Here is a 16,595-nt window from a genome sequence, read left to right as displayed (position 1 = left end):
ATTTACATGTAAATGATTTCCATTAAGTAAAAGCAGAAATTAAAAAATGTTTAAGTGTGATATATAGAAAAATCTTGGTAAAGAAATTAAATTGGCTTAATTGAATTTGCTGTGGGAATCCTTTATGAGTGTAAGTTTATCATCATTCTTGTAATTCTGATTAAAATGTTACTGTTGATTAGCCAAGTTTCTTTTCTAAGTAGCAGGATCAAAAGGTTCTGTGTCCTAGGTCTGAAGATTAGTTTTGCTAGTATTTTTTCTCAAATGGAAACAAATTACTATCTCTTTGTTGAGAGAGGTGTTCTTTTCAAATCTTTATTTCCTTATTGCATTGAAATTGAAGTGCAATTAGTTTATTGTACTAGAGTGTCCCCAAAACAAAAATAGAAAGTTTATTGTAGCTTGTGAGAATTTAGATTGTTTGCTAATTGGTGTTTATAATAATAATAATGATACCTGTTTTGTAATTTAACTGGAATATGACATATTTGTTAAGCTGTGATCATCTTACCGGTTCAGAGTTTTAAGTTCTTAAATATCTTTCTTTGCAGTGGAGATGGCACTATGAGAAAAAACATTGACGTCTGGAAAAAGTGGAGCACCTTAAACAGCTTGCAGCTGCATGGGTAAATAAACTGTGTAATTGGTAGCCCTGTGTGACTAAGAGATTAGTGAAGGTTTATGGTTGAATTACCTGGGCATCCAGAGCTTCAGCTGACTGACTATAAGCCTCAGAATGTTAATGGCCACCTTCATGCGAGTTTGCTTATTTGTCAGAAGTAGTTGTTTTTAAAACCTCTCAAGAGTAGGGAACTGAAGATTGTATACATTTCAGGTACACGTTTATTGAGAATGCCTTCTATAAAAGTTTCCTGTAACATTTCAAACATGTGTTTTCCATGAAATGACCATTTCTTACTAATATTTCTCCTCTCTGTTTTCAGTTCTTTTGTGTTGAATTATTTTGCTTAACATTTTGACCTCTCAGAAATATGTTTTGGTTGTCTTTAAAGAAAATTTGGAAAGTTCTTAGAAGTGAAAGGAAAAAGAAACTCTTATAACTCAGAGATAATTTCTGTCATGCCTGGTGTATTATAGTGTTTTCCCGTGCAGAGGGATTTTTAAAATAGCTGTTTTGATTGTACTGTCTACAGAGCTTTGCTTTCTTTTTTTCACTTAACATTAAAATTATACAAATATAGAACTATGGGTGATCTAGAGGGTACTAATGAATATTTACCATAAATAACTTCAGGAAATTTTGTTTCTCTGTTAAAAACTTACTACTGTTTTTGTGAAACAGGCAATTGGGATTATAATGTACTAAGAGATGCAAACTGCTCATGGAAGGAAAAAGCAAATATTTCTATAAGTATGGAGACTTTTTAATAGTGAAATTTAGCTACTGTATTGAATTCAGTTGTTAATCAGCTTTATACTTTGCTTGTTGGCATGTTGGGAAAGGTTAACAGAACAGTAACAACAACATATAGTAACAACATCTATAAATAGGTGCTTTTTAGATAAACAGGGAACATCTTATATAGGATTACTCTAACTTCGCTTAAAATCTTAAAATTTTTGTTGTTATTTTTTTTCTTTATATGGGAGTTGTTCACCTTGCATAGAGTATTTTATATTTTATTATGTCTGTCATAAAATTTGTAATGAATATGTGCTATAGTCAGTGCCTATGATGTATGTGCCGTGCGGATGTGCTCGGCACATAGGGTAACCTAGGGTAACCTAGTCTCCGGCCCTTAGTTTACAGCTGCGGATTGCAACTCGGGGCGCTGAACAGCTAGTGGAAGGCGGCAGGATGGTGTATTCTACGTGTTCACTAAACCCCATTGAAGATGAAGCAGTCATAGCATCTTTACTGGAAAAGAGTGAAGGTAAGTGCATGATGATCTTTCAATAAGAGTATGTATGTACTTTTCAAAACCTTTATTGCTATAGTGTATTTTTCTGTATTTCTACGTTCGTTTGTGTGATTAGCCCGTAAACCCTAAAATGAGGTATCCCTGATTAAAAACATGCTTATATAATGGGTTTGTTGTATTTCGTGAGTTATGCAGTTTGCCCATTTTGTTTCTCTAAGTTTGAAAGGTTATGTCAGATCCTTACCACACTGTTGCATTTTTTAAAAAATTGTGGTAAAACTTACATAACTTAAAAATGTACCATCTTAACTATTTAAAAGTATATAGTTCGATGGTGTTAACTACATTCACATTGTTGTGTAGCCAATTTCCAGAGCTCTTCACCTTGAAATTCTGGACCCATTAAATGACTCCCCAGTATCCCCTCTGCCCACCCCCCCATTATTTTTCTGTCTCTGTGACTTTGACCACTCTAGATATCTCCTTTGAGTGAAATCATTACAGTATTGTTGTTTTGTGACTGACTGGCTTACTTCTTTTCGGATAATGTGCTCAAAGTTTACCCATGTTATACAGTATATCAGAATTTCCTTCCTTTTTAAGGCTGAAAATATTCCATTGTATGTTTAGACCATATTTTGTTTATCCATTAATCTGTTGATGGACACTTGGTTTTGCTTCTGCATTTTAGCTGTTGTGAATAAACGCTGCTTTGAACATGGCTGTACCAATAACTCTTTTAGACCCTGCCTTCAGTTCTTTTGTGCGTACACACAAGTGGAATTGCTGCACCAGATGGTAATTCTGTGTTTATTTTTAAGGACCCACCGTACTGTTTTCCACAGCAGCTGCACCATTTTATATTCCCACCAACAGTGCACAAGGATTCCAATTTCTCCACATCCTCGCCAGCACTTTTTATTTTCTGGGTTTTTTTTGTTGTTGTGGTTGTTTTTTTGTTTTGTTTTTTGATAGTAACCATCCTAATGGGTGTGAGGTCTTATCACACTGTTTTATACTGAGGGGCCAGATAGGTTGTAAGAACATTTCATAATGTTTTCATGTTTTTGCTGAAATGTTAACCTTTCCGTCAGTTTCTCCTTAACAGAAATAATTGGAAATTTCAAACTAACTACATTTCCAGAATAGAATGCTACCGAGTTTTCTACTTATGTATGAAGCAAGTTGAAATGCAGATGTTGAAACAGGTGTGCATTTCCTGAGGCGGTATCCGAGACCGTCTAGGCTTCTGTTCCATTCTTAGTGGCCTAGTGATCTCTGTGCTGTGTGGTCAGCCCTCTGATTGTTCGCACCTTTGGGGTCCTTTCGACCTGAATTTACTATGTTGTGTTTACTTTGTTTTGCTATACTTACATAAAGACGTGATTTCTGAACAGTGTTCCTTGCATGGTTATGAGCTGTACATTTTTGATGGTACTTTATTTCGAAAGGCATGTGAAGAGGACGGCTGTGGGCGATGTAATTTGGCAGTACATTGAACTCTTAGTGTCCTATTCTGTAATTACTTTCTTACCAGGCAGGTGGGTGTCCAGTGTCGGGTTTGCTCTCACAGCCATCTCTGCACGTGGTTGCTCCAGACCACACTGTAGATGTCTCATCTCCGTCCTCCGTCATGTGTAGACGTCGTGTGTGGACGTGGCTTCATCAGACAGTAGGCCTTGGCTGGGCCTTGTACTCTGCAGTTGCTGGGGATTTCGACTGGAGAGGCTGCGGTCCCCACCTGGAAGTCCTCAGACTCAGCTGGGGGGAGGGTGGCTGATAGGCTTTCAGTCTACACGCGCTGGGCCAGTGTTGGCAGCTTCTGACCCAAATGCTGGCAGGAAGTCACTGCTGAGCCCAGGGCAGTGTTTGATTGAGAAAACCAGTTTTCGTACACTTGCACTATTATCTAGTGTTTGCTTTTAAAAGCCAGAATATTTGGATGTACTAGTGGAGGTCAGTGTGATGCTTTTGTCAAAGGTTTCTTACTGTTGGGCCTCCACCTTGGGGATTCTTTCGCTCTGTTTTCATGATTGCCTGCATTTTTCATAGCTTCCATGGAGCTTATGTTGGATTTTCCTCTTCCTGAGACTGTCTGATCTGTCTGTGGTCTGTGGATGGTAGTTGATTTGAGAGGTCTCCTGTAATGGCCCAACTTACAGCTTCTTTTAGTAGTGCTACTGTAGACACAGTGTTTTGTTTTGTTTTTTTCTTTTTATAAATTTATTTATTTATTTTTGGCTGCGTTGGGTCTTTGTTGCTGCGCGCGGGCTTTCTCTAGTTGTGGCGAATGGGGGCTACTCTTTGTTGTGGTGTGCAGGCTTCTCATTGCGGTGGCTTCTCTTGTTGCTGTGGAGTTTGTCTCGGACGCGGTGTGGACTCTGCAGCTCCCTATTGCAGCAGCTTTACTGTGTTGTCATTTATGCACGTAACATTCACTTGTTCTAAGTGTGCAGTTCGGTAATCTGTAGTGACTTCACTGCATTTTTGAGAAGAGCTCATTTGCAGTCACTCCCTGTTCCCACCCCCGCCCGCCCCAGGAACCACTAATCTGCTCTCTGCCTGTGTGGATCTGCCCTCCCTGGGCATTTCCTGTAAATGGGATCATACAATATGTGATCTTTTATAATTAGTTTCTTTCACTGGGCATAATGTGAATTTTTGTTTTTGTTTTTTGTTTGATACATAGGTGCCTTGGAGCTTGCTGATGTGTCCTCTGAGTTGCCAGGACTAAAGTGGATGCCTGGGCTCACACAGTGGAAGGTAGTCTTTCTGCAAGGTCTCTGACTCAGAAGGGCAGGTCAGCTCGATAGACCTGTTAGACTTGTGGACGTCTTAAAGCACCCACGGTTGGGTAACCTGAGTAAATAGTACATTTGGTTATGCAGCTTAGAATCAATTTCAAAATTATGTTTAATGACAAATGGTATGATTACACAAATATTTCTCTCCGGCCCTGGAAAAGTTTTCCTGTCTTTATTCTGCAATTAGAAGTCAGCGTTGTTTATTCACATCCCCATAAGTATAGTTTTGCTTTTTTTCTTTTAACTGGCTGGAATTCAAGCCTTGTTTCCAATATGAAACAATTCACTTTTCAGTTTTAAACGAGGAACAATCTGAGGCTTGTTTTAAAAAAGAAATAAAAACCCACATGGAAAATGAAAATGCTGCTTTATAGGACGATTGTCCTGTTTCATGGAATAAAAGCTTGTCTCATTTTTATCTTTGCAAACAGTCCTCGCTTTGGAGAGAAATGAGAATCGCCCACTCTGACTTTTCCTATTATTAGGTGGGGCTGGTAATCTAGAATCCCACCCTCTCGTCCTGCAGGTGATGACGAAGGATGGGCAGTGGTTTGCAACGTGGGATGATGTTCCCCACAGCAGACACACCCAAATTCGGCCTACCATGTTCCCCCCAAAGGACCCCGAGAAGTCACAGGCGATGCACCTAGAGCGGTGGTGAGCTCGTGGGGAGGTGGGACCTCTGGCGTGTCCTGCGTGGTCTGGGCTGCGCCTGTGGCCGACCCCTCGTGTGTGAGCTTTTCAGCAAGTAAGGTTCTCAGGGCCTGAGCTGCAGGCGTTGAGCATTTGTAAATAACAAAAATAAATGGCTTGAACTTAATTAGGTAATACTTTGGCCAGTACGTTAACTTTTTACACGTTGACGATTCTGTCAGTGAGGGCTGGGTGAATATTTACAGCAAAAGAGTGTACTTAGGATCAGTTAAAAACGGTAAATTGTGTGGGGTGTTTTTTTTTGTTTGTTTGTTTCAGTCTTAGGATATTACCACATCATCAAAACACTGGAGGGTTCTTCGTGGCAGTATTAGTGAAAAAGTCTTCAATGCCATGGAATAAACGTCCCCCAAAGGTAAACATCTTCCAAAACAACGTAACATACCGTGCGGTCTTTTTGTGCAGTTGAGGCAGAAGCTGGCTGAGGTCAGTGGAGCGTTTTTGTGTGTGAGGCGGTGCTGGTGGTGTTCTTAAATTTAAATTCTGAGTTTTCCAGAAAGCAGCAGTGTCTTACAAGGGAGGTGGAAAAGGCAGAGTTGGGAAATGCATTTCTTCTATATCTTAAATCCAGTTCTTTAATAAAAATTGGAAAGTCGTAAAGACGACTGCTCTGTGGTCTAGGATCAGAAAGAACCCCTGCAGGCCGGTGTCTGTGTCTGCCTTCCTGTGGGTAGTTTTCAGTCGGAACAACTCTGCCAACCTCAGGCCAGCTCGTCTTTGCCTTGGCCATGAGAGGTCATGACAAGCTGTGCAGGCCTGGCTGACGTGGACATAGATAGGGCCTGACCTGTCGAGCGAACCTCAGCCGCCCCCTGGGTTATGTAAGGGAGGCCATGAAGCCGAGGGGTTCGGAGAGGGCAGCCTTGAGTCTTGACACAAGGTTGCCGCGTGATGCGCTCTCCTCCCCTTTATCAGTGTATCAACGTGGGGAACTTTGTTAGCGTGTCCGTCAGCCTTCCTTCCGTGACCGTGGAACATGGCCTGGGGTCACAGTGCGTGCTGGAAAACGAGGACAAGTAATGCTTGGCCTTTGGAGAAACAGAAAGGAAGCCGTCCTCTGGGGTATGGCTAATCCCGACGAATGCTTGGGGCACAGCCTCACACTGAAGCGACGTGTCATTTGCGGGCCGTCGGCACGGTGCTTGTGAGTCGGAGAGGTTTTCCAGAGGCGGAGCCCCTGACTCTCACAGCCCCGGAGCTCGGAGCAGTGCTCCCTAACACGTGAACGCCGGCCACACGGTAACTTAAATTTTCTTGCAGCCGCGTTTTAAAAAGTAAACGGAAAAGTGAGATGAATGACATTTTATTTATCGCAGTATAATAAAATGTGATTTTCGTGCAGTTAAAGTAAGTTATTAGTGAAATGTTTTTCGTGCTTTCGTTCCGCGATTTACAAACAGCGTCAACTTTCACTCGAAGAAGCACCTCACGTGGCACCGGTCACACCTGACGTGGTCAAAGCGCACGACTGGTGCTGCACTACACGGGCGCTGGCCAGAGCCTGTCGCGTACGTGTACGTCAGGTTCCCGTGCACTTGGGGCTGTGCTGACATTTTTGTCACCTAAGTGGTTTTGAGCCTTTTCTTCAGCGTGCCACCTCTGACGTGGCATCTCACTCTTTAGAACAACTTGGTATCGTTTGCTCATTTAAATCTTACTGCTTCTTCTGTCTCCTTTGAGTGTGTCAGTTCCTCATTCATTTAGCTGAGAAAACCTGTTTTGGCGGCCTGCCCTGTGAGCTCGCCCAGCGTGGCTCTGCTGGGGCCACGTTGGTAACTCAGATTCTCAGTCTTCAGGACGCCGTTGTCTGGTTGAGGTGATGGAGCTTGTAAATACAGTCAGGATTGGAGCCAGGGAGAGCCATGCTGACAGAGTGCTGTTGGTATCCTTGTGAGGGGGCAGGATTAGATCTTGTAAATACAGTCAGGATTGGAGCCAGGGAGAGCCATGCTGACAGAGTGCTGTTGGTATCCTTGTGAGGGGGCAGGATTAGATCTGGGCCATTGCAGTGGAACAGAAAAAGCCTCCTGCACAGAGGGGCGTGGGAGACGGGCTCTGAACGGCAGGCACAGGTGGGCATAGGAAGGATGCGGACCATCGCTAGCCTTGTCAAAGGGTTTGGGGGTTTGTTCTGTTTTGCCTTTTTTTTTTTTTTCAACAATTAAGTAGAGTACATTTTCTGGGAGGTGGTGTTGCCTAGTGTTAATAGCTTTAGGACCTTAGCAACTTGTCCACTTAATAGCTTTGTGAACTGAGGGACACGTTGAACTTTTCTGTGTTCAAGTGTCCTAATTCGTAAACTCACTTCATAGGGATTGAGAATTATCACTTTTACCAATCTCGTGACCTGTTAGAAAGGACGTGTAGCTTTAAAGAATTTTATTAAGTTGAGGTGTAATTGACATACAACATTATATTAGTTCAGGTGGATGACATAATGATTCTGTTTGTATATACATAGTTACAGAATGTTTTTCCTCATGGTGAGAACTCTTGAGATCTGCTCTCTTAGGAAGTTTGAGATATGCAACAGTGTTATTACCTGTAGTCGCTGTGCTATGTGTCATGTAATAGTTTTTTTATGTAAGATCGTATATAAAACATACATAAAAAATTAATGTAACTGAAACGTTTTGCACATTCTTAAAGCCAAATTTATACTGTTATCCCGGATCAGAAGTTCGTTTTTCTACAGGTAGTTTCTCGGTCCCTGGAGGTGCACTTTATCTTTCTACTATCTTTCTTCTAATCTCCACAGCGGTTTATCCAGGGGTCCTGGGAGAGTTTCCACTGTCCTTTATGTATGTCCTTGTCTTCTCGGCCCCGGATAGTATGTTTGGGGCAGCATGCGACTCATCACGCAGAGCAGATGCACGGCAGCATTTCTGAGTGAAGACAAGCTGGCGTTGTTGGCCTTTGCTAGGAAACGGGAAGTTAAAACTAGAATCAGTGCCCATGAATTCTGCTTATAATAGCAGATAGATTTAAAACACTTGTTTTAAAAAAATTCTGTTGTCTCTCTTTTGTACATGAGATGCTGTATTCATTTGGATGGATTTTGCGACGTTTTGAGTTCCGTCTTTTCCTGTATCAGGGCAGAGGAGGTTGTTGGCTGAGTTTAAACAAGCTTACCCCCTGTTCCAGCTGCAGGGTGAGTCTGCAGAGCCACGGGGGCCTGTGCAGCCGGGCCCAGCAGACCCCATGGGAAAGAGCATCTCCCACCCCTTGGAGCTGGAGAGTAAACCGGCCGCTGGGATTAGCGACACAGAAGCAACTGAAAGAGCTGAGAATTTAGAGAATAATGGAAATAAGAAAGATGGTGTGTGTGGGTAAGAAACGGTGTGTCTTGTTGCTCACGTTCTCGTGTCTCCCCAGCCCTCGTAGATTAAACAGGAGCCCAGAGCTGTCTCGGGGGTGGTTTTGCAGGGTCCTTGCTGTATAGGACACGGTTCAGTGCTGAGGAACCCCCAGGGTGGATGCCGCGGACTGTCCTCTGGAGGGAAGAGACCTACTTCCCTACAGAGCCCGCGCTGCACGGAGCTGGGATGAGGGCTGGGCGGGCGGAGGCGTGTGCTATTGGGATTTAGCGGCATTTCTCAGATGACAGATCGTCTCGTCTCCATTCCCTTCTCAGTCCTCCTCCATCTAAGAAAATGAAGTTATTTGGATTTAAAGAAGATCCGTTTGTATTTATTCCTGAAGACGACCCATTATTTCCACCTATCCAGTAAGGATGAATTCAACGTTTTAAGTTCTTCTTTTACATTTACCGTAGGGTTAAATGCACACGTAGTCACATTTAACTGTAGTTTTTCATTTAGCCCCTTTTTAACGCATGTCGGAGCTGGATGAAAGTTTAGAGGGTGTTTACTGAACCCTTCAATTTAAGGTGAGCAATAATCAGAGAACCTAAACCGCCCAAAGGTATAGATGATAGAGAGATGGAAAACTCTGGGCTGCGGCCAGGGCTCCCCGCCTTGTTCCCGGTTAGGAAGTGAAGAGTAGTGGGTCTGGGTGGGATTTCCAGGTAGAACAGAGGGGAAAGGTGCTCAGGATAACAGTCTTGGGTTCATCTCTTCCTTGTTTGTTGAACTTGGTATCTTTAAACCAGAGTGGTCACTTACATTCATTGTCTTGTAGATAGCGGGTCCTTTGCCTGTGTTTGTAAAAATCCCTCCTCAAATGCCCACGCAGCAGGTGGGTGCTCTCAGGTGTGGTGTTGGAGCAGCAGTTGAGGGGGGAGGTCGCACCTGTTAACGCAGGTCCCAGGTCTAGCTGCACTCGGGCGAAGCTCCCGGAGGCCCAGGTGAAGCGGGTGAAGGTGGGCGTCCACGGCAGAGTGCCAGCACCCTTACCCACAGCAGCTTTGAGGAGCGGGACCTGTCGGGGCGAGCAGCCTGCCAAGAGGCACTCGTCACATTCTGAACGGAACTCTTGTAAGCCGCCCTGTCTTCTTCGCAGGAAATTTTATGCTTTGGGCCCTTCCTTCCCAAAGATGAATCTGTTAACTCGAACCGTGGAGGGGAAGAGAAGGCAGCTCTACATGGTGTCCAAGGAGCTGAGAAACGTGCTGCTGAACAACAGCGAGAGGGTGAAGGTACCGCTCACGCAGCCCCGGGGCCCGCGTGCGCTCAGGGCGCTGTGCTTTCGCGTCTGCTGGGACTCGGGCGGGAGGGGCCGGTCCTGACGCGGCCCTGCCAGTCTGCGTGTCGTGGGCAGAGGGGAGCCGAGCTGCCTGGGGGTCTCAGCCGCTGCCAGGCACAGGCTGCTCGGCCGTGTCCTGTCGGCCCCGCTGGGCTCACGCTGTCTGTGTCGTGGGGGACCGACGTCTGCCTGCTGCTCCTGTGGGCGCTTGGCTTTGTTTGTTTCCATTTTCCTTAGAATTTTTCCACTGCTGGGCCCTCTTCTCATTTGCTTTACAGTTTTCCCAGCTCGTTTCCCTCTTGCCTGCGTGTTTAACGCTGCTCATCTCTGTGTGGTCTGGAGGCCCCCGAGGTCAGAGTGTTCTCAGGACAGGGCTGGGCCATTAGGTGCCATCTTTCCTTCCTCTCTTGGGTGTCTGCTGGGGTTTCCAGGCTGACGGCATCCTTGCTCCTGATGGCCCGTGGAACGTGTGCTGACCTATTCTTGTGTTCTCAGAGTTTCTTGGTTTTAACGTCTGTTGTAATTATCAGTCCGTATAAGCCACAGAAACCGAAGCCGTGTGAGAGTATCGGTTGGGCCAAGAGAACGTCTATTTTAGTCAGATGACTCTTGAAGTATTTTCCACTCCTTTTTTCCTTCTTTCAGCAGCTACTTAGAGCTCTGTCTCCTTGTGGTAGAAAGGAGTATTTTAGTCGATTATCCTGACTTTCACTTATGTGCATTTCATCTGATATTTTCCATCCCAGGTTATTAACACTGGGGTTAAAGTCTGGTGTCGAAACAACAGCGGTGAAGAGTTCGACTGTGCTTTCCGGTTGGCGCAGGAGGTAAGCGCGGCCGGTGGGGGCCGCGGAGGCGTGGATGGGTGTTTCTGAGCCGGCCCGGCGGGTCAGGACCAATGAGCGCCGGGCTGGCTTCTGCCAGGGGGGCTCTCGAGGACACTGAGCTTTCCCGGGGCGCTAGGGTGGGGCTGTGCTTGCTGGCGTGTGTCCCGCGTGTCACTGGCGTCCCGCCTGCCAGGGGCTGCCGTGAGGGGAGGGCCGGCCAGACCCCGCGGACGCCGGCGGCTCACCTCACGTGCCTGGGTGGCGACTGCTGCCATTCGTAATGGCCACCTCTCTTTATTCCCACAGGGAATATATACGTTGTATCCATTTATTAATTCAAGAATTATCATCGTCTCCATGGAAGATGTTAAAATTCTGTTAACCCAGGAAAATCCGTTTTTTAGAAAACTCAGCAGTGAGGCATACAGCCAAGTCAAGGACATGGGTAAGCAGTTTGGCTGGCGTAGAGACGCAGCTTGTCCTCGTACACATAGTGAAGATGTAGGTGTTCCTGCCTGATGGAGCTTTTTCACTTCTATGTTTCAGGACGTTGTGACTTTGTTCTTAGTGCTTGCGTCGATTTTCGGAGGGATTTCTGGAGACATACCTGATAATCCCTTTCATTGAGGGTCAAGGGCATTGCTGGGGTTGCTCTCCTTCCCCGAGCCAGCCTTCCACGGTTACCTGTGCAGGTGTCGGGGCCCGGCCAGCCTGCCTGCCAGAGCCCCAGGCTGCCCACTGTCACTTGGGCAGCCAGGGCCGGGCCCCACGTGGACGCAGAGGGCAGGTCCCAGCGCTCGGGTGTGTCTGCGTCTCGAGGCCCAGGGGACCGACGAGCACAGGCTGTCGGCTTGGTTTGGCACCTTGACCAGCGCCCTACAGTAGAATGTGCGTCCTTGCCCAAGGTTCCTGCTGCTCTGCGGGTGGCGGTCACATCCGTGCTTTTCTGTTTCATAAACTTCCACCTCGAATCACTGAGTGACGTTTCCTCCTCAGAATACAAATAATCCCACTTGGACTCTAGTTCTGTTTTTCTTTTCTTTCTTGCTTACTTTTTTATAACTTATTCCTTATTTCCGGCTCAATTGGCTGAAAAGGGCACAAATCAGTCATTGAAGTTAACGTGGTCTCATGCCTGACGTTCAGGCCTGAAGCCTGAGGAGTAGGAGCTTGCCGGGCCGAGGCCTCCTCGTCTCCCCAGGCAGGGCTGCGTTCAAAGTAGGGATTGTTTTAAAGGAGGAGGGGACGTGTGCTCTCTTTCTCTTTTAATCCTACATTTGGACGACTGCAGCATAATTTTTGGCATTTTTTAATGTGTTGTTCCATGCTCTTTCGGGGAGTGGGAGCAGTTATTTATTTAGTCTTGAATTTTGAGAATCAAGCAGTAGTTAATCCCCACCTCCCTGCTCCTGAGAGAGGCTTGCTGAGTGTTTCAGTCTCTCAGTGGTCTGACGTGAGCCTCTTCCCCACTGTCCCTGTGACCCCACTTGGTGCCTGGCTTGCAGATGGCATTGTGAAGTTAGACGGAAAGGCCTCTTTTCTACCTCCGGACCCCTGAGACCAAGAGTCTAGATTACTGTTCTCTGGGCACACAAACGTGCACAGCAGAGGTGTCCCTGCTGGCAGAGCTCGACCAGTGTGTGTCTGCTTCTCTTCCAGCCAAGGGCAGCGTCGTCCTGAAGTACGAACCGGACCCCGCGTAAGTGAGACGCTCCTGCCCTCGGAGCCTCCGTGTTCTTGTCCGTGGGGGGGGGGGGGTGGTCTTAGAAGCCTTTTATGATGTTCCTCTCAAATAGTACTGTGCAAATTTTAGAACTGGAATATTCTCGTATGTCATGAAGTTACTCTTGATAAAACATTCCTTTCAAGCCACGTGTATTTTTACTTAGAAGATAAAATGCAGAGTCCTATTCTCTGTGCCCTAGAAATCTAATTCTGATTTTTACCTTAAACAGAGAAAGTGTACAGATAGGACAGTCAAGAGAGGTTGAGTTCTTCCACCTCGGCTGTTGGTTCGGCTGGTGTTTGTGGATCACCTGTTAGGTACCAGGCAGTGTTGCTCTGGGCCGGGGCATGGGGGGCCGGCCCCCGTAGCTAGACTGACAGCCACCTCGGGACCACGGGACCACTGCTCTGCGACACCCCTCGCAGGGGGAGCAGGTCCCACGTGGTCAGCGCTTGCCAGAAACAGGACAGAGGACTTGGGTGTCAGGCCCAGGGGTCCTCAGCAAGGGGGTGGCAGAGTCAGCGTTCGTGTCCCCAGACTGGTTTACATTTAACAGCTGCCTCTGTCAAATAAAGCACCATTTCCAAAGGAGGAGCTAGAGCAGAGTCTGGGCTGGAGAGGACTTTGGGCAGCTTCTCTGGAAGGCAGGACCAGCTGGGCAGCAGCCTGGGTGGAGTTCGCACGGGAGGCCAGGTCCCGGCACCCAGCATGGTCTGTGGGGTGCAGCCTGGGGGTGGGGGGCGGGACCAGGAGTAAGACGGCAGGTGGGTTGTAAGGTAACAGTGCTCGTGTGGCCCACGTAGAAAACTGTAGGCTGTTTTAAGATGCGGGTCCGCTTTTCCACATATGCTGGTTTCTACTGGTTGAAGTACACAGGTGAAAAGACAGGTTCAGGAATTAGATTTTTTTAAAGAGGAAGAAAATGGGAGTATGGGAATTTTCTGGTATTTTCCTGTCATCGTTTTTTATCAACTCACTGTCCTAGAAAAATGGAAAGGTCCGATGTGTTTCCATCTCCTTTTCTTAGTGGTTTCTCTCTTCCTGGTTCAGGCCTTTCTCTTTTTCTGTTTGTTTTTTGAGAAGTATGACTGAAACGCTTGTTTGTTCTTTGCACAGCCTGTGTCACTGATGCCTGGCATCAGGTAGGCTTGGGACACATGTTTACTTAAATGAGGGCTTTAGGAGCCTAAAAACTAGACCAGAGTCACGTTTGAAAGAAAGTAAATAACAGTATGCATGGTACAGGCTGATACGCACAGTGCTTGGTAAGGGGCACATGCGTAATACAGACAGTAGCCGCCCTCCCAGTTAGGAAAGGGGAGTTGATGCCGCCTGGGAAGCCGGTTGGGCAGGCAGGGTGTTTGGACCTGGATGGCACTGCTTGCTGGACACAGGCAGGCTCGGCGTGCCGGGCATCGTACCGTTACGGGGGTGGGTGACCAGACCCAATTCCGGGAAGCACTGAGTACGGAAAGCATGGTGGTCCTGGCTCCCGGTCCTGGTGCCCTGTCCGGCTGGCGCTGTTACCCTGGGCCCAGTTATCCAGCCTCTGCGGGGCCTCAGTTTGCTCATCTGTAGACGTGGGCCGTGAGCTGCGAGGAGCCACGAGGGACAGGACAAGTTCCTGGTGGTTGGTAGGGTGGGGCATACAGATGGGTCTTCACATTGGCGAAGGTGCAAGCATTTGGAAATTCTAACACTGAAAGTGTTTGAAATCTGCAGAGTTGGGGGTTATTCCACTGTGAGTTTTTAGAAGGAAAACCTGGCCAACCTGAGGGTGTTGGTACTCTTCAGGACAGGAGGAAGGAAGCTGGTTTTCCTTTGAGAGAAGCCTCCGTAGAATCACAGACTACAGTGCTTTCCCCGTGGCTTCGGGGTGCTTTTGGGGAGCGGTTGTGTGTTAGCACTGCCTACGGTGCAGTTAGGAGGATGCTTAACGCTTACCCGGAGCCGTTGTGTTCACAGGAAACCGGACACGCTCCAGTGCCCCATCGTGCTGTGTGGATGGCGGGGAAAGGCCTCAATTCGAACTTTTGTGCCAAAGAATGAACGGCTTCACTATCTCAGGATGATGGGGCTGGAGGTGTTGGCAGAAAAGAAGAGAGAGAGGGCTGTTCCGACGAGCGAGAGTGCAGCCAGCCCTGGGGCTCCGGAGGACCAGCTGGGCGCTGAGCAAGGGGCAGGGTAGCCGGCCGGCCGGAGGCCGCCACAGGCAGTGACCCGGCGGCCGGCCCGCCCCGGTGCGCTGGCTGCAGGGGCCTCCGCCTCGGCGCCGCCGCTGAGGCGAAACCCAGGACTACTGGTGAGCGGTGAGGCACACGTCTGTCAAGACTGGGAGGTGACGGCAGGCTAGGTCTGTGAATGACCCCCGGACGCCTTTCACGTGGAGCGTATGGAAGGTATTTTTTTAGCTTGTTAGAATTTCCTCATTTCTTTGGCAAAGTTGGGTCCAGTATGCCTGTTGCCGGTAATAGACTTTCATTGTTAAAGTCTTATTCTACCAAGAATTATAACTGCCCTGGCAGAAAATTTCAGGTCCCTTTTGTTATGCCTGTATTGGTCTTAAGGCCTAGTGCTTCTTTTAGGCATTTTTTTTAGAGAGAATCTGTAACTACGTGTGGATTGTTGGAAAACTGTACTATCAGCTTTAATAATTGTATTAAGTGGCCCATTAGTGTGACATTAATACGCAGTGGGGTTAATATCTGAGGTCTCAGATGACTTCTGTGCCTTTGTAATAAAAGGTAAAATAAACTTTCTCACAGTAAGAGCTGTATCGTGAATTGTGATACTAGTCTTGAGGGTTTTATGTGCTTTTATTGGAGTACCCTGCAATTTTAATTTTTAAATGGGGTTTGGGATCCTTGGAAAGTTTAAATAAAGAGTCATTAATGAAAATGGGTATGTGTACGACTCTAGTGTTTACTCCAGTTCATGAGGCAGAAGGAACTAACTTATTTTGGGGTTAATGGAAACATTAGGATTAAAGCCTTCTTAGCTGGTGGAAGGAATTTTAATGTGAAGGCAGCTCTTGAATAAAGTCAGTAGTTAGGCCTGAAAGCGCTTGAAGGACTTTCTTGTGGGTTAACCTTTTATCTTCCAGAGGGCGGTACTGACGCTGCAGCTACAGTGAGCCCGATGTGGGTGGGCAGAGGGTTGCTTAGCAGTTTGGGAACCGTCTCCAGTGCTGAACGGGCTCCCTCGGGCACTGTGCTGACCAGGCAGGAGCTGCGTGGCCGTTGCAGTCAGTCACTTACCAGGTCCCTGCTCTGTGTCAGGCGGGGTTCTGGGTGACACATCCTATCAAGACCCTCAAAATTTCAGGAAAGAAGAGTATGGTGTGGTGAACCTTCACGTCCCTGTCACCTGGCTTTCACAGTGAATACAATCTCATTAATACCCACCTTTTTGTATTATTTTGAAGTAAATCGTGTCTAACATTTCAAAAGATAAGAACCCTTTTTCTTTTTAAAAAATAACCTCGGGACTTCCCTGGCGGTCCAGTGGTTAAGACTTCGCTTTCCAGTGCTGGGGGCGTGGGTTCAATCCCTGGTCTGGGAACTAAGATTCCACATGCCTCATGGCCAAAAAACCAAAACATAAAACAGAAGCAACATTGTAACAAATTCAATAGAGACTTTAAAAATGGCCCACATCAAAAAAATCTTTTAAAAAATAAAAATAAAAAATAACCTCAATAACTTCACACCAAAAGCAGTAACAATTCCTTAATGTCAAATAACTTACATGAAAATTCTGTACACCGAAAACTATTAAGACATGGATGAAAAACTTGAAGGCACAAATAAATGGTAAGATACTCCATGCTCATGGATTGGAAGAATTAATATTGTTTAAATGTCCATACTGCCCAAAGTGATCTTACAGATTTGATGCAAGCCCTAAAAAATTCCAACGGCATTCTTCACAGAAAAAAGAATCCTAAGATTTGTATGGAACTACAAGAGACCCTGAATAGCCAAGGCAAACTTGAGAA

At 46.5% G+C, this 16,595-nt stretch overlaps 1 protein-coding gene across 1 annotated transcript in view; it reads left to right on the top strand.

Moving 5' to 3' along the window:
- The window catches only part of NSUN2 (NOP2/Sun RNA methyltransferase 2), a 28,982-nt gene extending 13,486 nt beyond the window's left edge, over positions 1 to 15,496 (top strand). Inside the window, exons 8-19 of the mRNA XM_007191646.3 lie at positions 552 to 626; positions 1,765 to 1,895; positions 4,573 to 4,646; positions 5,214 to 5,344; positions 5,660 to 5,756; positions 8,546 to 8,730; positions 9,036 to 9,128; positions 9,863 to 9,998; positions 10,792 to 10,872; positions 11,179 to 11,317; positions 12,532 to 12,571; positions 14,564 to 15,496. Of these exons, the coding sequence (XP_007191708.2) occupies positions 552 to 626; positions 1,765 to 1,895; positions 4,573 to 4,646; positions 5,214 to 5,344; positions 5,660 to 5,756; positions 8,546 to 8,730; positions 9,036 to 9,128; positions 9,863 to 9,998; positions 10,792 to 10,872; positions 11,179 to 11,317; positions 12,532 to 12,571; positions 14,564 to 14,786 (1,405 nt within the window). The 3' untranslated portion in view covers positions 14,787 to 15,496. The remainder of the gene's footprint in view (positions 1 to 551; positions 627 to 1,764; positions 1,896 to 4,572; positions 4,647 to 5,213; positions 5,345 to 5,659; positions 5,757 to 8,545; positions 8,731 to 9,035; positions 9,129 to 9,862; positions 9,999 to 10,791; positions 10,873 to 11,178; positions 11,318 to 12,531; positions 12,572 to 14,563) is intronic.
- Positions 15,497 to 16,595: the final 1,099 nt, after the last annotated feature.

The sequence above is a fragment of the Balaenoptera acutorostrata genome, chromosome 2 (genome assembly GCF_949987535.1).
Source record: "Balaenoptera acutorostrata chromosome 2, mBalAcu1.1, whole genome shotgun sequence".
Lineage (NCBI taxonomy): Eukaryota > Metazoa > Chordata > Mammalia > Artiodactyla > Balaenopteridae > Balaenoptera > Balaenoptera acutorostrata.
This window is presented reverse-complemented; position numbering and strand designations above follow the sequence as displayed.